Source organism: Haliaeetus albicilla, chromosome 18, assembly GCF_947461875.1.
Source record: "Haliaeetus albicilla chromosome 18, bHalAlb1.1, whole genome shotgun sequence".
In the NCBI taxonomy this organism is placed as follows: Eukaryota; Metazoa; Chordata; class Aves; order Accipitriformes; family Accipitridae; genus Haliaeetus; species Haliaeetus albicilla.
This window is the reverse complement of record NC_091500.1, coordinates 29560327-29586314: the sequence shown is the minus strand read 5'-3', so window position 1 is coordinate 29586314 and position 25988 is coordinate 29560327. Positions and strand designations below refer to the sequence as shown.

Here is a 25988-nt window from a genome sequence, read left to right as displayed (position 1 = left end):
GGTGGGGGTCCAGGGTGCGGGTGTAGGTCTGGGGTGCCGGTCTGGGTGCAGGTGCGGGTCCAGGGTGTGGGTCTGGGGTGCTGGTCTGGGTGCGGGTGCGGGGTCCCGATCCGGATCCGGTTCGGAGGTGCGGGGTGTGGGTCCGGGGTGCAGGTCCGGGTCCGGGTTGTGGGTCTGGGGTGCCGGTCTGGGTGCGGGTGCTGGTCCAGGGTGCGGGTCTGGGTGCGGGTCCGGGGTGCAGGGCCAGGTTCGGGGTGCGGGTCGGGGTCGGAGGTTCGGGGTGCGGGTCCGGGTCTGGGGTGCGGGTCCGGGTCCGGGGTGCGGGTCTGGGTGCGGGTCCGGGGTGCAGGGCCAGGTTCGGGGTGCGGGTCCGAGTCGAAGGTGCGGGGTGCGGGTCCGGGTGCGGGTCCGGGTGCGGGTCCGGGAGCCGCCGCCGTTGCCGGCAGCTCTCTGCCTCTCTCTAGCGGCTTCTCCCCGCAGAGCCGGCCCGGACCCGCGGCTCCGCACAACCGGCTGCGGGCAGCCCAGTGCCTCCCAGTTTCGGTCCAGTGCCTCCCAGTTCGGCCCAGTGCCCTGGGGCCGGAAGGAAGGAAGGAGGGATGGAAGGATGGATAGGGGACGGGATGGAGGGATGACAGGGAGGAAGGAGGGATGGCGGGATAGAGGGAAGGATGGAGGGATGGAGGGAAGGACAGAGGGATGGAGGGAGCTTCGCTCCCGGGATTCACCGGCAATTCCCGTCCGGGAGCGCGGCGAGGCCGAGCTGAGGGGGAAGATGGAATTGAAGCCGCGGGGCCATTAACCTGCTGCCCTGGCCCAACTCCAGCTGCAGTAATTACATTCGCCCTGATTAAAAATTTCCCCTTCATTTTCAATTAGCTTCACCGTTCTTCTTCGCTTCCTCCCCGAACGCGGGTGGCCTCGCGCTGCGGCCCCCTTTCTGCGGGGGGTGGAAACTGAGGCAGGGAGCTGGGGGTGGGGGGTGAGTGGGTGCTGACGGGGTCCCACAGGTATCGCAGGGTGTTTTAGGGGCTCGCTGGGTACCTGTCGGGTACTCGCCAAACATCACTGTGTACGTGGGGGTGTCCCTGGGGGTCCTCTCCAGGGCAGGGGTGGTACCTATAGGGCACCTACACTCACGGGGTGTAGCACTGTACCCCCAAGTTATTGCATCGCACTTGCAGGGCGTTATACAGTGCCTATGAGCCCCCCCCAGCTTCGTGCTCACCCCCTCATGTGACCCCTTCACCCCCCCGTGCCGTGCGGCACGCGAGCAAGCTTCCAGCCGTGGGCAGAACCCACGGTGGGCTTGTGCTGGAGCCCGGGGGGGCTCTGGGGATGGAGGATGCTGAGACATCACCCTTGATCCCGATCCCAAGATTTTGCCCCGCTGGGATGGGAGGAAAACAACCCCCCTCCCCAAGCCAAGAGGAGCCTCCAACTCAAACCCCATAAATAACACCCCCCCCAAAACCTCGGGGGGCAGCGAGCAAAGCCTCCAGCCCCCCACATCCCTATAAATATCGCGGGAGAAAACAGCCGCCTCCGAAGGCTTCCTGGGAAGGGCCGTAAATTACCCCAAGCTTTTCACGTGGTCACAGACACTGCCGGGGGAGGAGGAGGAGGAGGAAGGCCAAGATGCCCATTTATTCCTGGGGATGGATCTGAAGCCTTCTGCTTCCTTTAATTCCTCTCTTCTCCTTGGGTTTTTCCCTTTGTTTTTTTCTTTTATTTAAAGTAATTCAATAAAAAAAAATGTAACCTGCCGTGCAGGGGGCTGAGCAGCCTCAGCCCCCCCTAGCTCCAGGGGCTCTGGTGCTGCCAAATCCATCTCCCTCCATCTAAAGAGAACCTAGGAATGAGGAGAAAAAAGGGAATAAACCAGCTGTTTCCCACTGGGAATGTCCAGCAGGCAGAAAAAAAAAAGGGATTTTTTTTAACCCAAACCCACCCAGGTGAGCATGCAGTGCCGGCAGAGCCTGGGGGGGTTATCTGTTCTGTTGTTCCAGCCATCCGTCTGTCCGTCCAGCTGGTTGTCTGTCTCTCCTGGTGTTTATCTTTCCATCTCTCCGTCTTTTGGATTACCCTGCAGAGCATCCGCTCCCCCACCCTGGCCCCAGCCCTTTATCTCCCCGCCTGTCTCTGCATCTCTTTATTTTTCTGTCTGTCTGTCTGTCTGTCTGTCTCACATTAATGGTCCCTGTCTGACAGCTGAGGAGGATGAACCCGTTCAGGATCAGCCCAAAAGGTGCTGAGCCGGCCCCCGTTTCCTCTTAAATCAACTCAAACCTTTGTAATTAAATAAAAATCTCCCTTTGCCCCTTTTCTCCCCAAATCTGAGATGGAAACACCAGGAAGAGCCATTGGACCTGCCCTTTCTCAAGGCGTCCTCCAAGGCGGTGAAGCTCAAGGAAACACGGATGGCTGCTCCCGCGCGTGGACAGACGGACACAGGACCTCGGCCCCGGCTCCAGGGCTGCTGGCACTGAGACACCCTGTCCCTGTCCCATCCTTCCCCACCACGGCTGCCCCATCCATGTGTCACGATCTGCCCGCACACCCATCCATCCGCCTGTGCATCCCTCTGTCTGTCCACACATGAATCCATCCATCCATCCATCCATCCGCGTATCTGTATTTTTTTGCAACTCTGGATATCAGTAAGTGCCAAAACTCCCCCTCTGCTACACCCGCTGTCTGAGCCAGGTGGGAGCCCGGCGGGAGCCACTCCTTCCCTCCCTCCCTCCCTCATCCCTCTCTCCATGCATCCCTCCATCCCATTCCTCCATCCCCACCTCATCCTTCCATTCCTCCTTCCCTGCCTCCTCTCTCCCTCCATCCCTCTCTCCATCCCTGTCTCACCCCATCCCTCCTTCCCTGCCTCATCCTGCCATCCCATCCGTCCCTTCCTCCCTGCCTCCCATCTCTCCTTTCCTCCCTTATCCCTCCATCCCTCCTTCCCTGCCTCATCCTTCCATCCCATCCATCCCATCCCTGCCTCATCCCTCTCTCCACACATCCCTCCATCCCATCCCTCCTTCCCTGCCTCATCCCTCTCCCCACGCATCCCTCCGTCCCATTCCTCCATCTCTGCCTCATCTCTCCCTCCTTCCCTGCCTCATCCTTCCATCCCATCCATCCCATCCCTGCCTCACCCCTCTCCTCACACATCCCTCCATCTGATCATCCATCCCTCCTCTCTCCCTCCATCCTTCCATCCCTACTTCCCTGCCTCATCCCTCCCTCCTTCTCTCCTTCCATCCCTCCATCTCCAAGGCTGACACACACACACCGGTGACCATGTCGGAGCTGCTCCTCGGATATTGGGGTGCCAGCCAAGAGCCCCCTCCCATTCCCAACACCTTCCCCTTCTTCACAGTCACCCTTCATCAGGCTCTGTCCGGGAAATGACCGATTCCCAACTCCAAAAAGTCTCCGATATCCAAACACTCACTTGGTGTCGAAGCGCGGCGGCAGCTGAACGTGACAATCGCCTTGAAATACGGCTGCATCCAGCCCTCCGGAATGGCGGGACCGCATTCCCTGTAAAAAAATTATTTATTAGGAACTTTTAGTTCTTAAGTGGCAGAGTGATTTAGTGCTGGCGGCTGCCGCCGGCCCTGGGAACGCCGGCTCGGGCGGCACGACGCGGGTCGCGGGGAAAAGCTGCCGGGGCGGCGGCGGGCGGCGTGGGGACGTAAAACTGTCACCGGGGGCTTAAATCAGGGATTGCGGGGGGGGGGGGGGGGGGGGGGGATGGGGATGGGGGGGTGTTCCCCGGAATGGGGGTCCCTGGGGAGCTGGGAATGGGGTGGGGGGGGAAAGGGAATGGGGGGAAATGGGTGGGGGGCAAATGGGGTTAATTGGAAGGGGATAAATGGGAGTGGGGGGAAATGGGGGGGTAAATGGGGAGTGAACGGGGGGGCAAATGGAAGTGGGGGTAAATGGGGGTAAATGGGTGGGGGCAAATGGGGTTAACTGGAAGAGGGGGAGTGGGGGGAAATGGGGGGGCAAATGGGGTTAACTGGAAGAGGGAAAATGGGAGTAGGGGGTAAATGGGGAGCAAATTGGGGTAAATGGGAGGGCAGCAAATGGGGGGGCAAACGGGAGTGGGGGTAAATGGGGGGCAAATGGGAGGGGGAATCAGGGTGAGGGGGAATGGGGGGCATGCAGGGCCAGGGTTTGGGGTGGGGGGGTGGTCCTGGGAGTGGACTACTGGGGGTGGAGTACTGGGGGTGGCTGTGGGATGGGTGGGCAGCTCCTGGGGTGGGAGGTGCTGGTTGGGGGGGGGAGGTGCAGGATGGGGGGGGGTTCGACCCCCCAGACTTTGCCCAGATGTGGGGCCATGTGGGGGTGCCCACCTTAGGACCCCCATCTCCTGTGGGGCACCACTGGTCGGGGGCAGGGGCAGGTGGGTGGCCTCATCCCAGCGCACCACGGGAGATGCATTCAGTGGGTGCCCCCCAGCCCTGGGGGGGGTCCCGGGGGCACTGCAGCCTTTGCCGGCCCAGAAACGGGGAAAACCCAGCAGAATTGTTGCAGAAACAGGCAAATTCCTGCCCCCCCGCGCTGCAAATCCTCTTTCCAGCCCTGTGGCTGCCCCTGAGGACCTGCTGTGTGTGGTCCCCCCCCCAACAAGACATCCATGTTACCCCCTGAGCCCCTGTGTGCCCCTCCAGGGCCCCGTGTGTCCCCCCAAGCTCCCGTGTCCCCCCATGTCCCTCTCCGAGCCCCCATGGCTCCCGTGTCCGCCCCCTCCCCAAGCCCCCATGTCCCCTCTGCCCCTGAAGTGCCAGGTCTCAGGGCAGGTAACAGCCTCTTACCGTAAAGATGCTGATTCATTAACGGCCAAATTAATTACATGTCGCCATTAGTCAGGGCCTGGCTGGTCGGTGCCAGGCGGGGGACAGGCTCCTCGCCGGGGCGGGGATGACACCAGAAACTCAGTGCCTGCCAGGGGGATGGGGCCCCCCTGGGCCCTTTGGAGGATGGCAGGGACTTTGGGGGGTGCAGGATGGCAGGGGGATCTCCCTGCATCCCACTGGATGCGGCCCCCCCCTCCTCCCCAATCTCCCTGGATACCTGGGTCCTCTGTCAGCTTTAGGGGGGCATCAGGGGGTGTCTGGAGTGAGCCCAAGGAGCCCCCCCCGCAAAATGCCCTATGTGGGTTAACTCAGTCTTTGAGGATCAGGAGGGGTTATACCCCCACCCTGCACCCCCAAACCACCAGGGTGTACCCCCACCCTGAATGCCCAAATCCAGTCAACCCCCCCACCCTGCACCCCCAAATCCAGGTGTATGTCCCAGCTGCACCCCCATATCCAGTAACACCCCCAAACCAAGGTGTACTCCCCTCCCTGCACCCCCAAATTGGGGTGTACCCCCATCCCCAAATCTGGTTTTACCCACGCCTGCACCCCCAAATCCAGGTGTATCCCCCACCCTACACCCCCACATCTGCCTGCACCCCCAAACCAAGGTGTACCCCCACCTGCACCCCCAAATTCACGAGTGCCTTGGGGCCAGATGACTGTAGCGGGGAACCGCCCCCACCCAGGGCCAGGTGACACCCCCCCCCCCCCAGGGCATGTCACCCCAAGGACGAGGCGGAGGCCACGGCCCCGCAGGACACAGTGTTTATTGCCGGCAGGGGAAACTGAGGCACAGGGACAGGTGACAGACCACCCTGGGGACCCCTTCGCGCCCCGTGTCCCCACCCCTTGTCACCCCAGCCTGGGGGATGCACCCAGGTCTCAGTTTTCCCTGCCAAGAGTGAGCAGGGCCACTGACCCCTTGGGTTAAACAGCTTAAAAAACCCCCCAAAACCCCAAAAAGGGAAATTTTAGGGGAAATAAAAGGGTGAAGAGCCCCACAGCTTGGTGGGGATCAAGCCCGGGGCTCCCAGGTGCCTCACAGGGGAAACTGAGGCATGGGGCAGGGTCACAGCCAGCAACCCCATGGGATGCGGCACCTCACCTTTCCTGAGAGCCCATTTAGTGTTAAACTGGGGAGACTGGAGGCTGCTGGCAGCAGAATTAGCCCTTGGGGTGGGGTCTGCCCCACGGCAAGGGGAAACTGAGGCATGAGGCAGGGCGGGGGATGGATCTCTCCCCCATCCCTGTGCGATGGGACCCCGCTTTGCTCTCAGTGGGGAAACTGAGGTGCAGACCCATCCTCTTCCTCAAAATAAGACCCCGAGCTTGGTCCTGTGGGGGGAAAACTGAGGCAGGGATCCATCCTCCACCTCCTGAAGGTCCCCCAAACGAGCTTCCAACTGGGGAAACTGAGGCACAGACCCATTACCCACTCCCCCCCAAACCCCAGCCTTGCCCTCCACAGGAGAAACTGAGGCACAGATCCACCTCCCCCCCTCCGAAACCCTCCGCCTCACCTCCCCGCCGCCGTGCCCCCCTTCTCCTCCAACAACTCCAGCACTCCCAGTTCTCCCAGTCGCGCCTTGGCCAGCTCCTCCCACCCCCGGTTGGCACGGGGATTTCGGGGCGAGGGATGGGGTAACCCCTCAACGCGAACGGTCAGGCCGGCAGCTGCCAAAGCGCGCCGTGCCCGCCGCTCGGCGTAACGCCCCACGCCCACCACCAGCCCCACGCCCAGCAGCCCCACGGTTCGCGTCAGCGCCCGGTCGCAAAGCCCCATCAACAGGTCACGTTGGACGGGGGGCAGCTCGGTGGGGGGCAAGTTCCGACCGCTGGAGGCGAGGAAGAGGAGGGGACAGTGGTTGTGGACGAAGCAGTGACGGAAGAAGAGGTGGGGGTCGGGGCAGAGGGTCCGTACCAGCCCCCAAAAGCGGGCGCCGCTCACCTCTGCCCGTCGGCAGGTCAGGCCCAGCACCGGGCGCTTGGGGTGCTCCGAGGGCGGCTTCTTCACCCCCCCGACAACCCGCAGCCACTCCCGTACGTGCCAGACTTCTCCGAAGGGAACCTGTGAGATGGGGAGGGCAGTCAGGGGGAAGCTTGTGATCACCCCCCCTTCCCGGGTGCGGTTACCCCTCCCCAGGAGTTGGAAGGGGGAGCTTGGGGGGTGCCCTGGGGAATGGCCACACTGAAACAGCCCTGGAGTTGAGCCAGCTGCCTCTGTGCCTCAGTTTCCCTCACGTGGGGCTGTGCAGGTATGGATGGGGACAGTGCTTGGCATCCCCCGGGCACCCCACAAGCACCCCCGTGCCTCAGCTTCCCCCCCTTTTTGGCTCTGCGGGGACATACGGGGTGCACACACACACCCTGTCCCCTGGGCACAGCCACCCTATAAAAACCCCTGGCCCAGTCCCAGCCTTGCCCGTGCCTCAGTCTCCCTCCCCACCGGGGTCCCCCCGGGTGCCGCACCCCAGTCTGGGCCATGCCGAAGGGGCCGGGGTTCATGCCGAGGAAGAGGACGCGTTTGGGGGTGCGGCAGTAGCGGCGCACGAAGTCGCAGTGGGGCTCCCAGGCATAGTCAAGGGGGTGGTAGACGTGGCTGACGGGCTCCCCAAAGGGCGGCAGCGCCTGCAGCAGTGCGCTCTGCTCCCGCTCCAGCTGCAGGAACCGCCCTGCCAGGTCGTCGTTGTCATCCTCCTCCTCCTCCTCTTCTGCCACCGGCACCGTCCCTGTCACCGGCTCTGTTGCCGTCCCCACAGTCTCGGCCGCGCTCTCCTCCATGCTGCCATCGCCTGGTGCCTGCGGAGGGGAGATGGGTGACGGGACAGCCCCGGGGGGTGACAGGGCAGCCCTTCGAGGGGGCACCATGCCCGGGGTGGAGGTGAGGGGGCGGCCTGTGCCCCCTCCAGCTCTGAAACGGGGAAGAGCCCCAGCGCCCCCCAACCCCATACCCTGCAATCTCAGGGCCCCCAGCTACCCCACACAGCAGCCCTGCACCCTCCAGGGCCCCCCAAGGTGCCCCCTTATCCTAGCCCTATGACCCCAGGGCCCCCAACTGCCCCAGAGAGCAACCCTGCCCCCCCTGAGCCCCCTAATGGCCCCCTCAGGGCCCCCTTACTGCCCCTCTGCCACAGACCTGTGCCCCCAAGGCCCCCTAACTACCCCCCTAACCTTGTCCTGCCCCCCCCGAACCCTTAACCACCCCACAGCGCAGTCCTGCCCCTCAGGACCCCAGGATCCCCCAACAGCCCCCCCCCCCAGCTCCGGGCCTACCCCAGGCCTGCCGCCCCCAGGGGCCCCTCCCTGCCCCCCAAGCCCAGCCTCGGCCCTGTCCCCTCCCCACCATCACTCCCCTCCTCCCACAGGTCCCCCAAGTCCCCTAACGACGTCACGCGACGTCATATAAACATCACGCCCCCCCCCTCGAGGCCTACCTGTGTGCGCCGCGCCGGGGCCCACCGGCCGCGCTGCCGCCCCGCCCCGCCCTTTGACCCCTAACCCGGCCCCGCCCCTCCGACCCCGCGCGCAGCGCCTGCCGGGAGCTGGAGTCCGGCGGGCCACGCCCCCCGCTCCGCCGCCTTCCCGGCGTGCCCCGCGCGGGGGGGGGGGGAGAAGGGGCGGGGCCGGGCCCTTTGTCTGCGCGGGGCCGCGCTGCATCACGGGGCGGCGCGCGGAGTTTCCCATCGTGCCTTGCGGCGAGATTTCCTCCCCTCCCCGCCCCTCACGACAGGGTCGTGCACACGCGTGGGCAACATGGCGGGGGACACGGACACGGGTGCGACCTGGGGGTCGTGACCCCACAGGGCCGGGGTGCGCAGCCAGGGAGGTGAGAGGGGCGTGGTCTCACCAAGCCACGCCCCTCCTGGCTCCGCCCCTCCCCAGTGGGGGGGCGGTGCCGCGCCGGCTTCGGCAGCACAAGGGCGACCCCTGGCGGGGACGGCCGGCGCCGCGCCGGGGGGGGGGGGTGTGTTGGTATCGCCCGGGGCGGTGGGGGGAAGCGGGTGTCCGGGACCCCCAGCGTCCCCCCCCGCCGTGTCCCCGGGGTGTTCCCTACCCTCCGCCGCCGCCGCCACCTCCAGGCTCCCGGTCACCGACGGATGGGGGCTGTGTGTGTGTCCCCGTCCCACCCCACGTGTCGTGTGTCCGTCCGTCCATCCCCCGCCATTCCCGGCTCGGCCCCCCCCGCCGCTGTCCGGGCTGCAGCGCCGCCTCGCGCCCACCAGGTGGCGCCAGAGGAACAGCCGAGGAGGGGGCGGGGCCAAGATGCCCCGCCCCATTTCTTGGGGCGGGGGGAAGGCGGCACTCCTGGGTCCTCCTGAATTTGGGGGTCCCAGCCTGAGCCAGTACTGGGGGTGAACTGGGTCATACTGGAGGGGAGGTCCCCAGTCATCATCCCCCCCCAGACAAAGCAGCGGCTCCTGAAAAGTGACCGTTTATTGGAAGCAAATACGAGGGGGGGACACACACATGACGGGGGGGGGGGACGGGGACGGGGACACGGGACACAGGGACACCCTGGGGGGGTGGCCCCGGCTAAAAACACCAATCTTAGAAAAAACAGCAAAAAAACAGGGCTGAGCCCCCCCCCAAAACCTGCCCCACCCCCTTGTCTGGGGGGGGAAGGGGGATGCAGGGTGGGGGGGGCACCCCCCACCCTTCAGACACCCCCAAAGAGGAGGGCAGCGGGGGGCGGGGGAGGAGAGGAAGCATTGCATCCATCCCCCCCCCCCAAGGGCATGACTGTCCCCTCCCCTGTCCCCAGGGGGGCTGTGGGGAGGGGCAAGGTGATCCCTGGGGACATGGAGGGGGGGGACGACAACACACGAGATGATGGGGGGGGGGCTATGTACAGGGGCGGGGGGGATGTGGGGGGGCCGCCTTAGCTCCTGGGGGTCTCGCGCTCTTTGCTGTCGGTGTCCTCAGGGTAGGCGTGCCAGGTCAGCCGCTCCTCGTAGAAGGCGATGACGATTTGGGGACACTTGAGGTTCGCCTCTTTCGCCAGCACCAGGTCGGCCTCGTCTGTGTCCTTCCTGGGGGTGTGGGGACACCCAAAAAAAAAACAACAAAGGGGGTGGGTCGGGGGGTGGTACCACCCGATCACCACCCCCCCATCCTATCCCAGGGACACGCGGGGTGGCCTCACCACTTCATCAGGAACATGAGGTCCCCGCAGGAGTCAGTGGCACCGATGATCTTCTCGGGCTCCAGGCCCCGCTCGAAGCCCCGGGCGATGTCGTTGCTCTGCAGATTTGGGGGGAAAAAAAGGTTTTTTTTTGGTGGGGGGGATGTGGTGGTGTGGGTACGCTTGGTGTGGTGGTGGGGGGAGAGCCCTGGTTTGTGGCAGTTGGGAGGTCACAGGGTCGCGGACATCCTCTCCATGCTGGCACCAGTGGGTGGTGCTGGCCCTTCGGGGTGGCACTGGGCACCCATCCCCATCCCTGGGTGCCCGTCCCAACTGTGGTGACACTGAGCATCCGTCCCCATTGCGGTGACACTGGGCCCCTGTCCCCATGGCTGTGTGACTGTCCCCATCATGGAGACACCGGGTGCCTGTCCCTACCCCTGGGTGCCCATCCCCATCACAGGGATGCTGGGTGCCTGTCCCCATCATGGGGACATTGGGTGACTGTCCCTATCCCTGGTTTTCTATTCCCATCCCTGGGTGCCCGTTCCCATCATGGGGACATTGGGTGCCCGTCCCCATCACAGAGACTTTGGGTTCCTGTCCCCATGGTGGGGATACCAGGTACCCATCCCATCCCTGGGTGCCTGTCCAGATCATGGGGACGTGGGGTGACTGTCCCTATTCCTGGGTTCCTGTCCCCACAGTGGGGATGGCAGGTGCTTGTCTCCAGCTGGGTGCCTGTCCCTATCCCTGGGTTTCTATCCCCATCCCTGGGTGCCCGTCCCCATCCTGGGGCCCATCCTATCCCTGGGTTCCTGTCCCCATGGTGGGGATGCGGGCTGCCTCTCCCCATGGCCGGGTGACCGTCCCCATCCCTGGGTGCCCATCCCCATCATGGGGATGTTGGGTACCTGTCCCCATGGTGGGGATGGCAGGTGCCTGTCCCCATCCCTGGATTTCTGTCCCCATCCCTGGGTGCCCATCCCCATCACAGGGATGTTGGGTTCCTGTCCCCATGGTAGGGATGGCACGTGCTTGTCTCCAGCTGGGTGCCCGTCCCCATCCCTGGGTGCCCGTCCCCATGGCAGAAGAAATTCAATTAAGTGTGTTCTTCTCTGAATAGTCCCGCTCAGCGCTAGTGGCTGAAAGAGCCGACTGATGCCCGAGGCAGCAGGAGCTGACCCAGTCTCGACTCGCTGATAAAACCAGCGCTACAAACACAAAACTGGCCAAATCTGGCAGATGGGAGTGGGACAAGGAGATAAGGACCAAGGAAACAATTCCAAGAGAGTGAGGTCACTTCAGAAGGTGGCCAGCACAGCAACAGTGAAAACAAATAAGAAACCAAGAGACCGCTGTCCAGAATTAAGGGATTGGACTTGGGGATCAGGTGATGGAGTAATTGGGGGGGGCACAGTCTGGGTAGGGGTCCCTCTCCAGAGGCACCCAGCTGAAGCTGGCACCTGAGAACTAATCGAAGAGGAACTGGAAACCTTCTCTCGGACCTTGCATTAACCAGCAGAATCCCAGGGTTGGACCCTGTTACGGTGGCCAGCGTGCGTAATCTGTTAACAATGGCTGGGTGGCCATCCCCATAGTGGGGATGTTGGGTGCCTGTCCCCATCACTGGGTGCCCATCCCCATCACGGGGATGCTGGGTGCCTGTCCCTATCACAGAAACGTTGGGTGCCTGTCCCCATCCCTGGGTGCTGGTCCCCATCCCTGGGTTCCTGTCCCCATGGTGGGGATGCTGGGTGCCCGTCCCCATCACAGAAACGTTGGGTGCCTGTCCTCATTCCTGGGTACCTGTCCCTATGGTGGGGATGGCAGGGTCCTGTCCCCATCCCTGAATGTCCATCCCCATCCCGGGGATGCTGGGTGCCTGTCACCATCCTGGGGATGCTGGGTGCCCATCCCCATCACACGGACACTGGGTGCCTGTCCCCATCCCTGGGTGCCCATCCCTGTGGTGAGGGTGGCAGGGTCCCGTCCCCAACCCTGGGTGCCCATCCCCATGGCGGAAGCCCCCCCCTCACCTCCCTCTTCTTCTTGGCCTTGACGTCCTCCCCGCCGGCGGGCAGCCCTCCTTTCCTCTTGGCGCTCTCCACCTTCTCGCGTGGTTTGTTCCCGTCACCCTCCTTCATCTTCTTATACTTTCTCATAAACTCCGAGATCAACTCTGGGCAATCCAGGTTCTTCTCTGGCTCCCAAGTATTGTGTTCCCTGTCACCAAATGACCGTCACCATCATCATCATCGTCACCGTCCCCCGTCCCTGGCAGTACTTACTCGGAGAAGCCTTTCCACTTGAGCAGGTACTCGGCCTGGCCCTTCACCACGCGCCGGTCCAGCACCTTCTCCACCACATACTCCTCCTCGTCTCCCGAGGACGAGCTGTCGGCTGGCCGCTTGCTCCTCTTGCCCATAGCGCAGCGCCCACGGATCCTGGGAGGGGGATGATGGATGGACACGGGGACAGGGGGGGTTATTGGGGACCTCCCTGCCACCCATCGCCCCCCCCAAATCCGTAAGAAGAGGAGCCGGTGCCTTGCAATGCAATTTGGGTTAAGCCCACTAAAAACGGTGGGGATTTAGGTACAGGGAAGTGTAATTTGGGTTAAACTCCCTAAAAAACAGCAGGGATTTAGGCACAGGGAAATACTTTGGTGGAAAAGCCCATTTTTCCACCAATTTATAACACGGCGATAAAAATCTCACCACTTTTTTAAAAGCAAATTAAAAAGGGGTGAAGGGGGGGAAAAAAGAAGGGAAATCCCTGTGCTCCCCCTGATCGTTTTGGGGCGAGTTTGCTGCTTGACAGCAAAGCCCCAAAAGTTAAAACCCCAGGGGTTTTAAAAAACCCAGGTTTTAAGGCATGCAGCCAAAATGTGGGGTTTTTTTTCCAAGTCTTGGGTTTAACAGCTTTTTTTAAAATTCAGCCCTAAAAAAAACCCCTGATGGAGCCAAGAAATTCCTCACTGTCCCCGTGCCCTGGGTAGCATTTCCTGAGGGGGCCAGGCAGCAAAGGCCCAAACCAGTGTGATATACCAGCGGTGGGTGTGGGTGTAAAAAGGGAGGTTTTGGGTGTAAAAGGCATGGATTTGGGAGTAAAAGGAGCAGTTTTGGGGTGTAAAAAGGGCTCGTTTTGGTGTAAAAGGGATGGGAAGGGAGGCCCGGGGCATCCCATCCCTAAAGCTGCGTGCGGGAGTCCTGGAGAAACAAAGGAAAAGCACCGTTTTGAGGCAAAAAGCGCTGTTTTGAGGCAAAATGCGCCAGTTTCGAGGCAAAAAGCGCCAGTTTCGAGGCAAAAAGCGCCGGCGTGGTCCGGACTGGCTTGTCCCAGCTTCTCCCGGCCCCAGCTGCGGGGTCCAGGCCGGTCCCGGGGGCGGCGGAGGCCTGGCCCGGTCCCGGTGCTCGGCGCTGCACAGGATGAGCGGGCCGCGGGGGCGGGGCGAACAGCGCGCCACCTCTCCCCATTGGCCGGCGGCTCCGCCACGTCCCGCCTCGCATTGGCCGAGCGCGCCGCCGCTCGGCACCGCCCCACCCCGCCTCCCTCCCACCGCCGTTGGCCCAGCCGGCCGTCACTCTCCGCGCCGTCCCGCCCTCCCTCCGCCGCCATTGGCCGAACGGGCCACCGCTTCCCTGGCCACCACCATTGGCCGGCGAGCCTGCCCATCCCGCCACCGGGGCCCGCCCCCGCCCTGCCCGCCCCCCCATTCATCCACCTCCCGCCCGCCGCTACCTGGGCGGGGAGCGGCTCCGGCGCGGGCCCGTCCGCCGCGGTCTGCCCGCTCCTCCGAGCCGCCGCCGCCGCTCCGCGCTCCACCCGCCAAAACCGCCCGCAGCGCGCAGGCGCCGCCGGCCGAGCTCCGCGCATGCGTCTGGCCGCCCCCCTCGACCCCCCCTCCATCCCCTCCCCGCGTTGCGCATGCGCCGAGCCAGGTCTACCTTAGCCACCGGCAGGCGGGCGGCCCCTCCCCGCCGCCGCCGCCGCCGCCGGGACTCGCCGCCGCGGCACCGCCGCGTCTTGCTGCCGCCGCTCCGCCGCGCCGCAGCTCGCCGACCTCCGCCGGGCCCGCCGCCGGGCAGTGCTGAGCGACGGTCACGCCCGCCAATGGGAACGGTAGCGCTGCGGCGCTGGCCAATGAGAGGGGCGGCGTGAGGCGGGACCGCCGGAGAGGAAGCCAATCGGAGGAGCGCCGGGGAGTCGCCGGGCCGGAGCGGGAAAAGCGGAGCAGGGCGTGGCCGCGGCCGCCTGGCCCAATCTGTGAGGCGCGGAGGAGGGAGATCCCCGGCAGCGACCAATCGGAGGCGGCAGCGCGGGCGGAGCGGCTAGTCGCCGCCAATGAGACCGCGTCGCTCTGTCCCACCGCCCAATGGGAGGCGGTGCGGGGGCGCGGCGCGGGCGGCACCGCCCAATGGGAGCGGCCGGGGGGCGGGCGGACGGCGGGGGCGGCGGAGTGAGGCGGCGGCGCTCGCGTCGCTCGGCCCCTTTCTGTGTCGGCGCCTCGCAGAGGGAGCATCGCGCGCTGAGCCGCCCGCCGACCAGCCCGCCCAGCCCCGCGCCGCCGCCATGGCCAAGTCCGAGGTAAGCGCCCCGCCGCTCCCCCCCAGCCCTTCCCCGCCTCACCGCCGGCCTCCCCCGGCCCGCCGCGGCCTCCCCGCCCCCGCCGCCCCGCTCGCCGCCGCGCGGGCCGCGCCGTACTGCGCCTGCGCGCGTCGCCCGCCCGCCACTTTCTGCGCAGGCGCCGGCTGCCCGCTGCGCGCCGGGGGGCCCCCGCGGCGCATGCGCAGCCCCGCGCGCGCCCGCTCTCGCTCTCTCGCTCCCTCTCCCCCCCCGCCCCCCTCCCCGCCGCGGCTCCCCGCGCGCGGGGCCACGTGCGCGCCTTTGTGCTCGGGTGGGCGATGGCGGCCGCGCCGCTTCCGCGCATGCGCAGGGCGTAGGGCGGGCCGGGGCCGGGGTGGGGGGGGGCGGGATGGAGACGGGGTCCCGATGGAGATCTCGGTCACCCCATGGATGGGGGCTGAGGGGGGGGGGCTCAGAGGCCTGGGTAGCCCCATAGATGAGGGCTGGGAGGGCCTAGGGGCCTGGGTGGCCCCTAACATGTGTGTGTGGGGGGGGCTCAGGGGTCTTTTAGGCTCTGGTTGACCGCAGAGATTGGGCCTAAAGGTCCCTTGGGGAGCTGGATAGCCCCACAGATAAGAGCTGGGAGGGTTTAGGGCCTCCTTGAGGCCTGGGTAGCCCCACGGATTAAGGCTGGGGGGGCCTCAGGGGCCTGTACTGATCCACAGATGGGCACTGGGGGGGGCGGGGCTCGGGGTCCCTTTGGGGCCTGGATGGCCCCGCAGATTGGTGTTGGGGGTCTCAGGTCTCTTGAGGGAAACAGGTAGCTTTACAGGTTGGGGTTGGGGACTCACAGGGCCTTCCCAGTGCTTGGTCGGCCCTTTAAATGAAGGCTGGGGTCCCCAGGATCTCCCCGGGGCCTGTGCAGCCCCACAGGTTGGCACTGGGGGTCTCAAGGGGCCTGGGCAAGCCCGTAGATAGGGGTTGGGGGTGGCAGGGTCTCCCTAGGGCTGAGGACAGTGCTGGAGGGGGGAGTGGGGCACAGGCAGGGGGGCTGGGTATGAAAGGGCCCCCCGGGGCTGGAGGAGTGCAAGGAGGCCCCACAGAGAGGGTTTGGGGGTAATGGGGCCTTTTTGGGGCTGAAGCTAAATATGACAGAGTGCATCAGTTCAGTGAGGGGGGGCGGGGGGGACAGGGCCTCCCTGGAGTTGTGGGGGTGTGAGGCAGTCCCGGGGGGGGGCATTTTGGGATGACAGGGCCTCCCTGGAGCAGTGAGAATGCAAGGGGATCCCATGTAGGAGTTTTGGGGGTGGCAGAGCATCTCTATAGCTGGGGGGCAGGGGTGTCCAGCCCCCCTCACCCTCGTGTCACTGCCTCCCCGCAGTCTCCAAAGGAGCCCGAGCAGCTCCGCAAGCTATTCATCGGCGGCCTCAGCTTCGAAACCACAGACGAGAGCCTCCGCAGCCACTTCGAGCAATGGGGCACCCTGACCGACTGTGTGGTAAGACCCTCCAACCCCCCACTGTGGGTTCCGCCTCCTCCCTGGCATTCTCTCTGCCCCCAGCACCTCTGTGGGGGGGTGGGTGACAAGCGTCACCCCTCAGTGACCCACAGTGTCAGGGTTCGAGGTGTAACGGGGTGGGTAATGAGGAGACCAGCTGCGAAGGCACGAGCAAGAGGTGGAGGAGCTGAAGGAAAGGAGCCACGTCCCAAGGGAGGGGGACTGCTGCTGTTTAGGGGGACTCCATGCCACGGCCTGATGTGTGTCTGTCCTTCCAGGTGATGAGGGACCCAAACACCAAACGTTCACGAGGCTTCGGCTTCGTCACATACTCCTCGGTGGAAGAGGTCGATGCCGCCATGAACGCCCGGCCACACAAAGTGGACGGCAGAGTTGTTGAACCAAAGAGGGCCGTGTCCAGAGAGGTAAGGAGGAGCCTTGACCGTCCCTGAGAGGTCGGGGAGGGGTTCAGACCCCTCTGGATGGGGCTGGCAGAGCCCAGGGCTGGTTTTGGTGGAGATGGGGGGCTCCCTCGACCCCAAACCCATGCCACTGTATTCCCACAGGACTCCCAGCGGCCCGGAGCCCACCTCACAGTCAAGAAGATCTTTGTGGGCGGCATCAAGGAGGACACGGAGGAGCATCACTTGAGGGACTATTTTGGTCAATATGGCAAAATCGAAGTCATCGAGATCATGACGGACCGCGGCAGCGGCAAGAAGAGGGGCTTCGCCTTCGTCACCTTCGACGACCACGACTCCGTCGACAAGATAGTCAGTAAGTCTGGCGTGTGCCGAAAGGGAGGGGGACACCTGGCTTTGTGCCCCCCTCCCCTAAATCTCCCCCCCTTCCCTCCCCGCAGTTCAGAAATACCACACTGTGAACGGGCACAACTGCGAGGTGAGGAAAGCCCTCTCGAAGCAGGAGATGGCCAGCGCTTCAGCCAGCCAGAGAGGTGAGCACACGGCTTGGCCCCCAGCTCCCCCCCTGCCCCGAGCTGCCGCTAGACCCCGCTGCCTGTGCTGTTCCTAAAGGCTGTCCCCCCCCTCCGCCCCCTCTCCTAGGCCGCAGCGGTTCCGGGAATTTTGGCGGCGGCCGCGGAGGCGGATTCGGCGGTAACGACAACTTCAGTCGTGGCGGCAACTTCGGCGGCCGTGGTAAGTGGTTCGGCGGGACCCGTCCGGCTGCCAGCCGCAAGGGACGCCGCCGGCTCGAGACGCAGCTCAAAACCTAGCCCAAACGCCACCGCCGCTCCGGCTGCCACCGCTCCGGCTCCCGGCCCCCCTCGGCCCGGCCAGAGCGCCGCTCCTCCTCCCTCCACGCCGGGATTTCGGCACCCCGAACTTTTCTCTCCGGCAGCTCTAAACCGCCCGGCCCCGCGTGGACGGATTGAACCACAACGGTTTGTTCTTTTCAGGTGGGTTTGGTGGCAGCCGCGGTGGCGGTTATGGCGGCGGCGGAGACGGCTATAATGGATTTGGCAATGACGGTAAGGCCAGAGCGGGATTTCTCCGACGGGCAGCGGCCAACGCGCCCAGCCGCTCGCCGAGGACGCCAGCCGGCCCCGTGGCCCGGCCCAGACAGCGGACGCAGCCCACCGCCCTGCCGAACCCGGAGCCCGGCCCCCACGCGCCCGCCGGGGCGGCCCTCGGAGCTCAGCGCCCTCCTTCCTCTCCCCCAGGTTACGGCGGCAGCGGCCCCGGCTATTCCGGCGGCAACCGGGGCTACGGCGGCAGCAGCACCTACGACGGCTATAATAACGGCGGGGGGGGCTTCGGCGGCGGCAGCGGAGGACGGCGTCCCGCCCGGGGACCCGCGCTTGCCGTGCGGAATGGCCTTTCTGAAGCGGGCACAGGTGAGACCCCTCCAGCCCCCTAAATCCCCTCTTGGCCGTGGGGTGCCTCCGGCCTCCCAGTTAACCCCTCCTCCAGGCCTCTGGGCTCCCCATTGAACCCCACTCTGACAGTGGGGTGCCTCCAGACTCCCAATTAAACACGCTCCTCGTGCCCCTGGGTGCCTCCGGGCTCCCCATTAAACCACCCCAAGCCATGGGGTGCCTCTGGGCTCTCTGTTAAACACCCCCGTGGCCTCGGGGCTCTCTTAAATCCTCTTCTTGGCCGTTGGGGATCTCCTGGCTCCCCATTAGACACCCCCCAGCCACGGGGAACCCCCAGGCTCCCCCTTAAATCACCCCAAGGCAATGGGGTGCCTCCAGGCTCCCTGTTAAATTCCACACCCCAGCCATGGGTGCCTCCAGGCTCGCCATTAAACCCTCCCCCAGTTCCTCGGGTGCCTCCAGGCCCCCAGTTAAACTCCCCTCTAGTTGTGGGGTGCTTCTGGGCTCCCCATTAACCCCCCCTCCAAATTCCTCTGGTGTCTCCAGCCTCCCCATTAACCCCCCCTTGCCTCTGGGCTCCCAGTTAAACACTCCTCTGGCCACCGGGTGCCTCCAGGCTCCCCATTAACCCCCCCACAAGTACCCAAGTGCTTTCAGGCTCCCTGTTAAACACCCTGCTGGCCTCTGGGCTCCCCATTAACCCCCCCCAGCCACAGGGTACCTCTGGGCTCCCCATTGAACCCCCCTGAGCACCTCCCCCTTCCCCACACTGACCCCGTATCCCTCTTCTTTTCTCCCCTCCTCCCCAGGCAGCAACTTTGGCGGCGGGGGGAACTACAACGACTTCGGCAGTTACAACAACCAGTCGTCCAATTTCGGCCCCATGAAGGGGGGCAACTTCGGGGGCAGGAGCTCGGGGCCGTACGGCGGCGGTGAGTCCCTGGCAGGGGGGGGGATTTGGATGCAGCCCCCAAATCTGCTGCTCCCCCCAACCCTAGAGCGTTCCTCTAACTTCCCCCCCTCCTCCTCTCACAGGCGGCTACGGCAGCTCGAGCGGCGGCGGCAGCTACGGCGGCGGCAGAAGGTTTTAACACCCAGGTGAGCCCATCCGCCGCGAAGCAAGCGAGCCATTCCAACAGCAGTTTATGAAATTAAAAGATAAATTAAAGAAAATAAAACCAAATTTAAAAAAAAAAAAAAAGAAGCTGCCAAACGCCCCCTCAAAGCGGCGGCTGGACCGGGGCCGTTTAGATTAACTTTATTCCATATTATTCAACAGGAAACAAAGCTTAGCGGGAGAGGCGAGCCAGAGAAGGGACAGGGAAGCTGCAGGTTACACCAGTTGTGAACTCGGCCCACTCACAGCTGTGGCGGGGGGTGGCTGCTCCATGAAGACGTGTGTTAGACAGAAGTCTCCTTTGCGAAACAGGACTGTGTTTGTGACTAATTGTACAACAGGTTATTTTAGTTTTCTGTGCCGTGGAAGCATTCCGACGAGGCCTCCCGGAAGCCTCGGTTTTATTTGCGCGCCCGTGCTGTCGATCGCTAACTGTAACACAACATGACGCTGAATAAATGTGTCTTTTTTTTTTTTTTATTATTTTTATTTTTTTATATATATTTACATTTCTGACCTCTACACCACTCTGGTGTTGGCCGCTGCGGGGCGCAGCCTGGTCCCCCTCCAACTCCAACCCAGGGCAGACTAGCTCAGGCTCTTTCCCCCGCACTGTCCCCGCACACACACCCCCAGCCCCATTTCGCCCTTCATGGGCCCCCTACACACCCACCCCCCCACTCCATTTCAGACTCGGCCGCCCCCCCTTTATCCCTGGGGTATCCCCTTGGCGTTGGCCTCCCCCCCCCAAGTTCTCCCCCCTCGCAGCACCGCAGAGCGCAGGGCAGGGACGCTGTAGGTAAGAGCAGCTTCTGTGTGTGTGTCCCCCACCCCACATCCCCGTTTCCCCCCCTCAGGACCCCCACCAGGTCGCTAACGCCTGCCTTCCCTTTTGTAGGAGCAGCCGGCAAAGGGGGAGAGGAGCCCGCGGGCCACAGGCGGAGGTGAGCGGCAGGGGTGGGGGCACAATGGAGGGGGGGGTGCAGGGTGACACGTGTGACACCCCCGGGGCTGGGGCCACCCTTACTCCCCCCCCCCCTCACAGCTCTCCCCTTCCTTGCAGCACCCGTGGGAGCCCATTAGCACCTGGGAGGTGTCGCTGCCGCGGGAGCCGCGGGTCGGGGGCCTTGTAAATAAAAAAAAGGGTATTTTTGTAAGCGTGTCCCGTCTGTGGGGACTGGGTGGGGGACAGGGATGGGGATGAGGATGGAGGGGACAGGGATGGGGGCAAGGACAGAACAGCCATGGAGGGCTGGGGACGGAGAGGAGGGGGGAGATGGGGCTGGGGGACAAGATGGCAGTGGGACAGGACAGGGATGGGGAAGTGATGGAGATGGAGGGGACAGGGATGGGGCTGGGGACAGAGGGGACAAGGATGAGGACAAAGGGGGACAGGATGGGCTGGGGACACTGGGCATGGAGGGTTTGGGGAGGGGGTGGCCCTAGGGAGTGGGACAGGGATAGAGGGGACAGGGATGAGGATGGAGGGGACAGGATGGGGACAGAGAAGGTGGGATGAGGTTGCCTGGGCTGGGGGGACCTCAGGGCTGGGGGACACGGTTCTTGGGGACCCCAGGGCTGGGTTACCACAGGGAGAGCGAGGGCCACAGGGTGACAGGGACAGGAGATGACAGGCAGGCGTGGGGCTGACATGGGTATGTGGTGCCCCAGGGTGGGATAGAGTAAGAGGGATGTGTCACTGGGGTTGAGGGAGGTGGCGTGGGGACAACTCCTCGCCCTGGGGGGACAGAGAAGGATGGGGAGGTGGCAGGAATGTGTCACCCGGGGCGATGGGGCAGGGAGGTGACGGGTGATGTGGGGTGACGGAGACAATACAGGCGCTGGCCCCATCTGAGATGATTTATTGTTTACTTACAGGGGTGGCAGTGACGGGGTGTCCCCAGGGTGTCACCCACAGCTAGGGGAGGGCTGGGGGACAGCGGGGACACGCTGTGGGGCTGGGAGAAGGGGCACCCCGGGGCACAGGACCCATTGCAGGCACCTGGGTGCACCCTTGAGCTCTGGGGGGTGTGGGGGCACCCAAGGGACCCCTTGCTCCCTAGAGGATGCAGGGGTCATCCAAGGGTGCCCTTGGGCTCTGGGGGGTGTGGGGGTCACCCAGGGGTGCTGTGGGGTGCAGAATGGCACCCACGGGTGCCCTTGGGTTCCATGGGGCGCAGGGGTCACCCAAGGGTGCTGTGAGGCTCTGTGGGGTGTAGAATGGCACCCAAGGGTGCCCTTGGGCTCCGTGGGGTGCAGGGGTCACCCAGGGGTGCTCTGGGGCTCCATGGGGTGCAGGATAGCACCCAAGGGCCCCTTTGCTCCCCATAGGGCACAGGGGTCACCCAAGGGTCCTGTGAGGCTCTGTGGGGCGCAGGGGCCACCCAAGCGTGCTGTTGGGCTCTGTGGGGTGCAGGGGTCACCCAGGGGTGCTGTGGGGCTCGTGGGGTGCAGGATAGCACCCAAGGGTGCCCTTGGTCTCTGTGGGGTGCAGGATGGCACCCCGAGCACCCAAGGGACCTCCCCGCCTTGCTCCCCATGGGCTGCAAGACACCCCCAGGCCCCCCCCCCCGTCACTCCCCCCCACCCAGGGTCTCCAGGCTGAGCCCCCCATCGGGCGCCAGGCGCAGGCCAAAGCGCTCGGGGGGCAGCGGGTTGCCAGCCCCGTCCCTCAGGGCCCCCAGCACCTGAGCTGAAACACGGGCCAAGTCTCGGCGCAGGGCACCCAGCGCCCGTTCCGCCTGCCCCCGCGCCCGTAGCAGCCGTTCCCGTTCCCGTCCCAACCTCCCCAATTCCGCCTGGAGCCGAGCGATGGCTTCTAATTTCCTCCGGCGACATTTTTGCGCCGCCACTTTGTTCTTGCCTCGACGACGGATATCCCGCGCCAACGCCAGCTCTGGTCCCGACAGTCGCGCTCGTCCCAACAGCGCGTTGAAGTCCTCCACCGGCAGGTTGACGATGGCTTCGGGACCGATCGGTAACGCCGACGCCAGCGCCCGGCGGGCGTCCCGGCTGCTGCCGCCGCCGCTGCCAGCTCCTCGGGGAGCGGCTGGGTGGGCGAGCGGCTCCGGTGGGAAGGGTGTTGGTAGGGGGGGATTGGGGAAAGGGGAAGGGAAAGGGGGAATAAAGGGGGCTGGGGGGAGGGAGGTTGGAGGGGGGGGCTGGAGGGGTGTATAGGGAGGAGGAGGAGGGGGGGGTGGAGGAAGGGGGCAAAAGGAGGGGTCAAAGGGGGGGTCTGCCACCATGTCCAGGCCCTGTGGGGAGAGGATAGGGGGTGACTAGTGGGGAGGGGGGTGTAATGGGGGGGTGTGTGCTAGAGGGAGGGGGGGAGGGCAATGGGGTGTCTCCCAGGGAAGGGGGAGCAATGGGAGGGGGTCCAAGGGAGGGGGCTGCAATGGGGGGGGGCAATGGGGTGTCTCCCAGGGAGGGAGGAGGCAATGGGAGGGGGTCCAGAGGAAGGGGGGGACAATGGAGGGGTCTCCCAGGGGGTGGGCGCAGCGGGGGGGGTGTCCCAGGGGACGGGGGGTCCCCGAGTGCGGCGGGGGCAGGCGCGGCGGCCGGCAGGGGGCGGTAGGAGCCTGCAGCGCGCGTGTGCGGGGGGCGTGGCGCACCTGGAGCTCGCTGAGGGAGAGGATCTCCTGCCACGTGAGCTCCACCTCGGCGGGGCCCGGCGGGGGCGGGGCCAGGGGCGGGCCTAGAGGCGGGGCCAGGGGCGGGCCCCGCCCCCCCACCTCCCCGAGAGCTGCCAGCGACTGCCAGGGACAAAGCGCCTCGTTGGCTCTGATTGGCTGCGGGCCGCCTCTGGCCCCGCCCCTTTTACCCCCCCCCCCCCCGCCAGGGCTCCCCCCGCGTCCTAAAGCCCTCCATCCCTCCCCCTGCCCTGATACCCTCGGGGTCCCCTAAAACACCCCCTGACCCCCCCCAGGACACCCCAAGACCCCCCCCAACCTCCCCCCCCAACAAGCCCACCCCCCCGGCTCCCTGCCCCCCCCCCGACGCCCCCTCGGCTCACCTCGGGGTCCCCCATGCTGGAGCCACGGAGCCGCCTTCTCCTGCCGCCCCAGATAAGGGGTTATCGCCTGTCTCCGGGGTTGGGGGGGGCACCCACTGACACTCCCCCGTCCCCCCACCCGCGTGTCCGTCCGCCCCCCCCCCCCGCAGGACGCCTGGGTCCCTTCCGGCCCCCACTTCTGCTTTCGGGGTGCGGTGAGGGACAGGGCGGGGACGTGGGGTGTCCCCCCGCAGTGTGTGTGTGTGTGTGTTGGGGGGGGATGTGCCCCCACCCACGGGAGCCCCCCCCCCCCCCCCCCAGTGCCACCCACCTTGCGCCACCCCATTGCCCAACGCCGGGACGTTGCACAAGGACCAACCGATGTGTCCCGCCCGACGCCGGCCTGGCTGTCACCCCCCCGCCGTGTCACCCCCCCCCCCCCGTGTCACCTTCCCCGTGACCCCCCCGTGACCACTGTCCCAGCAGTAACACGGCACTGGGGCACCCTACAACAACACAGCGCCAGGCCCCTGTGGTGATTTGGGGGGGGGGGGTGAGGGTGACCCACACCCCCCTGTGTCCCCCCCCCGAGCTGCAGCCGTTGGGGCTGTTTCCGCCCCGGGGCTGAGCCGGGGCCCCCGCGCTGGTACAACCCCCCCCCGAGTGACTGGCACCCTGCCTGCACCCACACACGCACCTGGGCACACGCGGGCACCGGCACAAAAACAACACGCCAATACGTGGCGCACGCCTGCTCTGCTGTCCTGGCACACGCGGGCACCGGTACCCTGATCCTTGGGCACGAGTGTGCACCAATACCCGGGCACACGCGTGCGCCAATACCCTGGTCCTCGGGCACACGCGTGCACTGATACTCGGGCACAAGTGTGCACCGATACCCGGGCACAAGTGTGCGCCAATACCCTGGTCCTCGGGCACGTGTGTGCACCAATACTCGGGCACGCATGTGCACTGATACCCAGGCACACTTGCGCACCGATACCCCAGTCCTCGGACACACGCGGGCACCGATACCCTGGTCCTTAGGCACACATGTGCACCGATACCCGGGCACACGTGTTCACCAATACCCGGATCCTCAGGCACAAGTGTGCACTGATACCCAGGCACACGTGTGCACCGATACCCTGGTCCTCGGGCACACGCAGGCACCAATACCTGGGCACACGTGTGCACCGATACCCTGGTCCTCGGGCACAAGCGTGCACCCATACCCTGATCCTTGGGCACACACAGGCACTGATACCCTGGTCCTCGGGCACACGTGTGCACCAACACCCTGATCCTCAGGCACAAGTGTGCACCGATGCCTGGGCACACACGTGCACTGATACCCCGATCCTCAGGCACGCGTGTGCACCGATACCCAGGCACACATGTGCAACAATACCCAGATCCCGGGGCACACACGGGCACCGATACTCTGATCCTCAGGCACACGCGTGCACCAGCGCAAGCACAAACACATTACGACATGGGCAGATGCGTGCACCCTCCCTGAACACACGCGTGCACTGATCCCTGACACATGCGTGCACCGATACCCTGATCCTCGGCCACATGCAGCCACAAGCACCAACACACCAACGCCTGGGTACACACGTGCTCCGGGCACCCTGGCACACGCGTGCTCCCTCCTTGAACACACTTGTGCAATGACCCTGGGCGCAGGCGTGCACTAATATCCCTCGGTGCACACGTGTGCACCAGCACAAGCACAAACACATTAATGCACAGGCACACGCATGCTCTTCTGCCCTGGCACACGCATGCACCCTCCATAAACACGCTTGTGCACCAATCCCTGACACACACGTGCACCGATACCCCGATCCTCGGGCACAAGTGTGCACCAATAGCCCGATCCTGGGGCACACACGGTCACCGATACCCTGATCCTCAGGCACACGCGTGCACCAGCACAAGCACAAACACATTACGACACGGGCACACGCGTGCACCGATCCCTGACACACAAGTGCGCCGATACCCGCGTCCCTGGGCGCACGCGTGCCCAGGCACAAGCGCCAACACACCAACGCCCGGGCACACGCGTGCTCTGGGCACCCTGGCACACGCGTGCCCCCGGCCCCAACACACGCCTCCTCCCCACACCGCCCACCCCGTTGCACACGCGTGTGCTCCCTGGTGCCGGGACCCACCTGGTGCCTCGTGCTCAGGGTAGGGCCATGCCCGGTGGGGACGTGGGGACACGGGGACGTGGGGACACGGGACGGGCCCCCCAGTGCCAGCCCCCAGGGCGGCCCCGTGCCCGCTGCCACTGGGTGCCCGCCCCGGGGACACCCTGGGGACAACGGAGGGGGGGGGACGGGACAGGAACCCGGGGGGGGGGACGGGACAGGAACCCAGGGCGGGGTGCGGGGGGGGGGAAGTTTGTGGGGAGAGGGACAGGGGACATGGGGGTGGGATGGGGGGACAGAGACTTGGGGAGACGGGAATGGAGGATGTGGGGACACAAAAGGGGGAGATGGGGACAAAAATAGGGGCCGTGGGGATGGGGACAGGGTGGGTCAAAGGGACAGGGGGATGTGGGGACATCAATGGGGGTCATGGGGACACAAGTGGGGGGCACAGGGCCAGGGGAAGGGTGGCCAGGGGACACCGGTGGGGTCCCAGGGACAAGGGGACATGGGGTTTGGGGGGCACAGGGAGTGGGGGGCAGTAACGGGGACACTCCTGCGTCCCCCCTTGTACCCCCCATCCCCGTCCCCCCCCCCAGGGGACCCAGGCGTCCGGGTGGCAGGAAGCCACCGGCGGTTGCCCAACCCCGGCGCCCCCGCGGGGGGACACAGGGGACACGTGGGACACCCCCCCCCCCCAAACTCCGCTATCAGTAGGGCCCAGGGCATCCGCCCCACCAACCCGCGGGGGGAACCCAGGCATCCGGGTGTCCCGTGGCCCCCCCGCCGGTGCCACTGCTACTGCCGGTGTCACCCCCCCT

The 25988-nt window shown here is 65.3% G+C and overlaps 5 protein-coding genes across 16 annotated transcripts in view; 1 reads left to right on the top strand and 4 right to left on the bottom strand.

Annotated features, from left to right (window-relative positions):
* Positions 1 to 25988, bottom strand: part of LOC138689806 (zinc finger protein 385A-like) — a 282741-nt gene that overhangs the window by 244825 nt on the left and 11928 nt on the right. The window lies entirely within an intron of this gene.
* On the bottom strand, positions 5621 to 8392 carry SMUG1 (single-strand-selective monofunctional uracil-DNA glycosylase 1). The gene is made up of 3 exons (XM_069806242.1): positions 8306 to 8392; positions 7341 to 7670; positions 5621 to 6939 (listed from the first exon to the last, which is right to left on the bottom strand). Exons 2-3 carry the CDS (start codon positions 7650 to 7652, stop codon positions 6388 to 6390), a joined length of 864 nt encoding a protein of 287 aa, XP_069662343.1. The 5' UTR covers positions 7653 to 7670; positions 8306 to 8392; the 3' UTR covers positions 5621 to 6387.
* Positions 9291 to 14097, bottom strand: CBX5 (chromobox 5). Its single transcript, XM_069806241.1, has 5 exons — positions 13944 to 14097; positions 12285 to 12440; positions 12033 to 12219; positions 10015 to 10112; positions 9291 to 9901 (listed from the first exon to the last, which is right to left on the bottom strand). The coding sequence occupies exons 2-5, from the start codon at positions 12419 to 12421 to the stop codon at positions 9751 to 9753; spliced, it is 573 nt and encodes a 190-aa protein (XP_069662342.1). The 5' UTR covers positions 12422 to 12440; positions 13944 to 14097; the 3' UTR covers positions 9291 to 9750.
* On the top strand, positions 14430 to 20171 carry HNRNPA1 (heterogeneous nuclear ribonucleoprotein A1). 8 transcript variants are annotated; one of them, XR_011328659.1, is made up of 11 exons: positions 14430 to 14583; positions 15944 to 16060; positions 16339 to 16485; positions 16627 to 16837; positions 16923 to 17015; positions 17095 to 17217; positions 17478 to 17915; positions 18707 to 18829; positions 18933 to 18995; positions 19913 to 19958; positions 20078 to 20171. XR_011328659.1 is itself a non-coding variant. In XM_069806233.1 (11 exons), exons 1-10 carry the CDS (start codon positions 14569 to 14571, stop codon positions 18986 to 18988), a joined length of 1101 nt encoding a protein of 366 aa, XP_069662334.1. In that variant the 5' UTR covers positions 14430 to 14568; the 3' UTR covers positions 18989 to 18995; positions 19177 to 19491. The 8 variants fall into 8 exon arrangements, 7 of the variants coding, with proteins under 7 accessions (XP_069662334.1, XP_069662333.1, XP_069662336.1 ...); XM_069806233.1 differs by lacking the exons at positions 19913 to 19958; positions 20078 to 20171 and adding an exon at positions 19177 to 19491 and having other exon boundaries at positions 17125 to 17217; positions 17478 to 17549; positions 17742 to 17915; XM_069806232.1 differs by lacking the exons at positions 19913 to 19958; positions 20078 to 20171 and adding an exon at positions 19177 to 19491 and having other exon boundaries at positions 17478 to 17549; positions 17742 to 17915.
* Positions 20861 to 25340, bottom strand: NFE2 (nuclear factor, erythroid 2). 3 transcript variants are annotated; one of them, XM_069806236.1, is made up of 4 exons: positions 25189 to 25340; positions 23027 to 23066; positions 22626 to 22766; positions 20861 to 22268 (listed from the first exon to the last, which is right to left on the bottom strand). In XM_069806236.1, the coding sequence occupies exons 2-4, from the start codon at positions 23039 to 23041 to the stop codon at positions 21588 to 21590; spliced, it is 837 nt and encodes a 278-aa protein (XP_069662337.1). In that variant the 5' UTR covers positions 23042 to 23066; positions 25189 to 25340; the 3' UTR covers positions 20861 to 21587. The 3 variants fall into 3 exon arrangements, with proteins under 3 accessions (XP_069662337.1, XP_069662338.1, XP_069662339.1); XM_069806237.1 differs by lacking the exon at positions 22626 to 22766; XM_069806238.1 differs by lacking the exons at positions 22626 to 22766; positions 25189 to 25340 and having other exon boundaries at positions 23027 to 23411.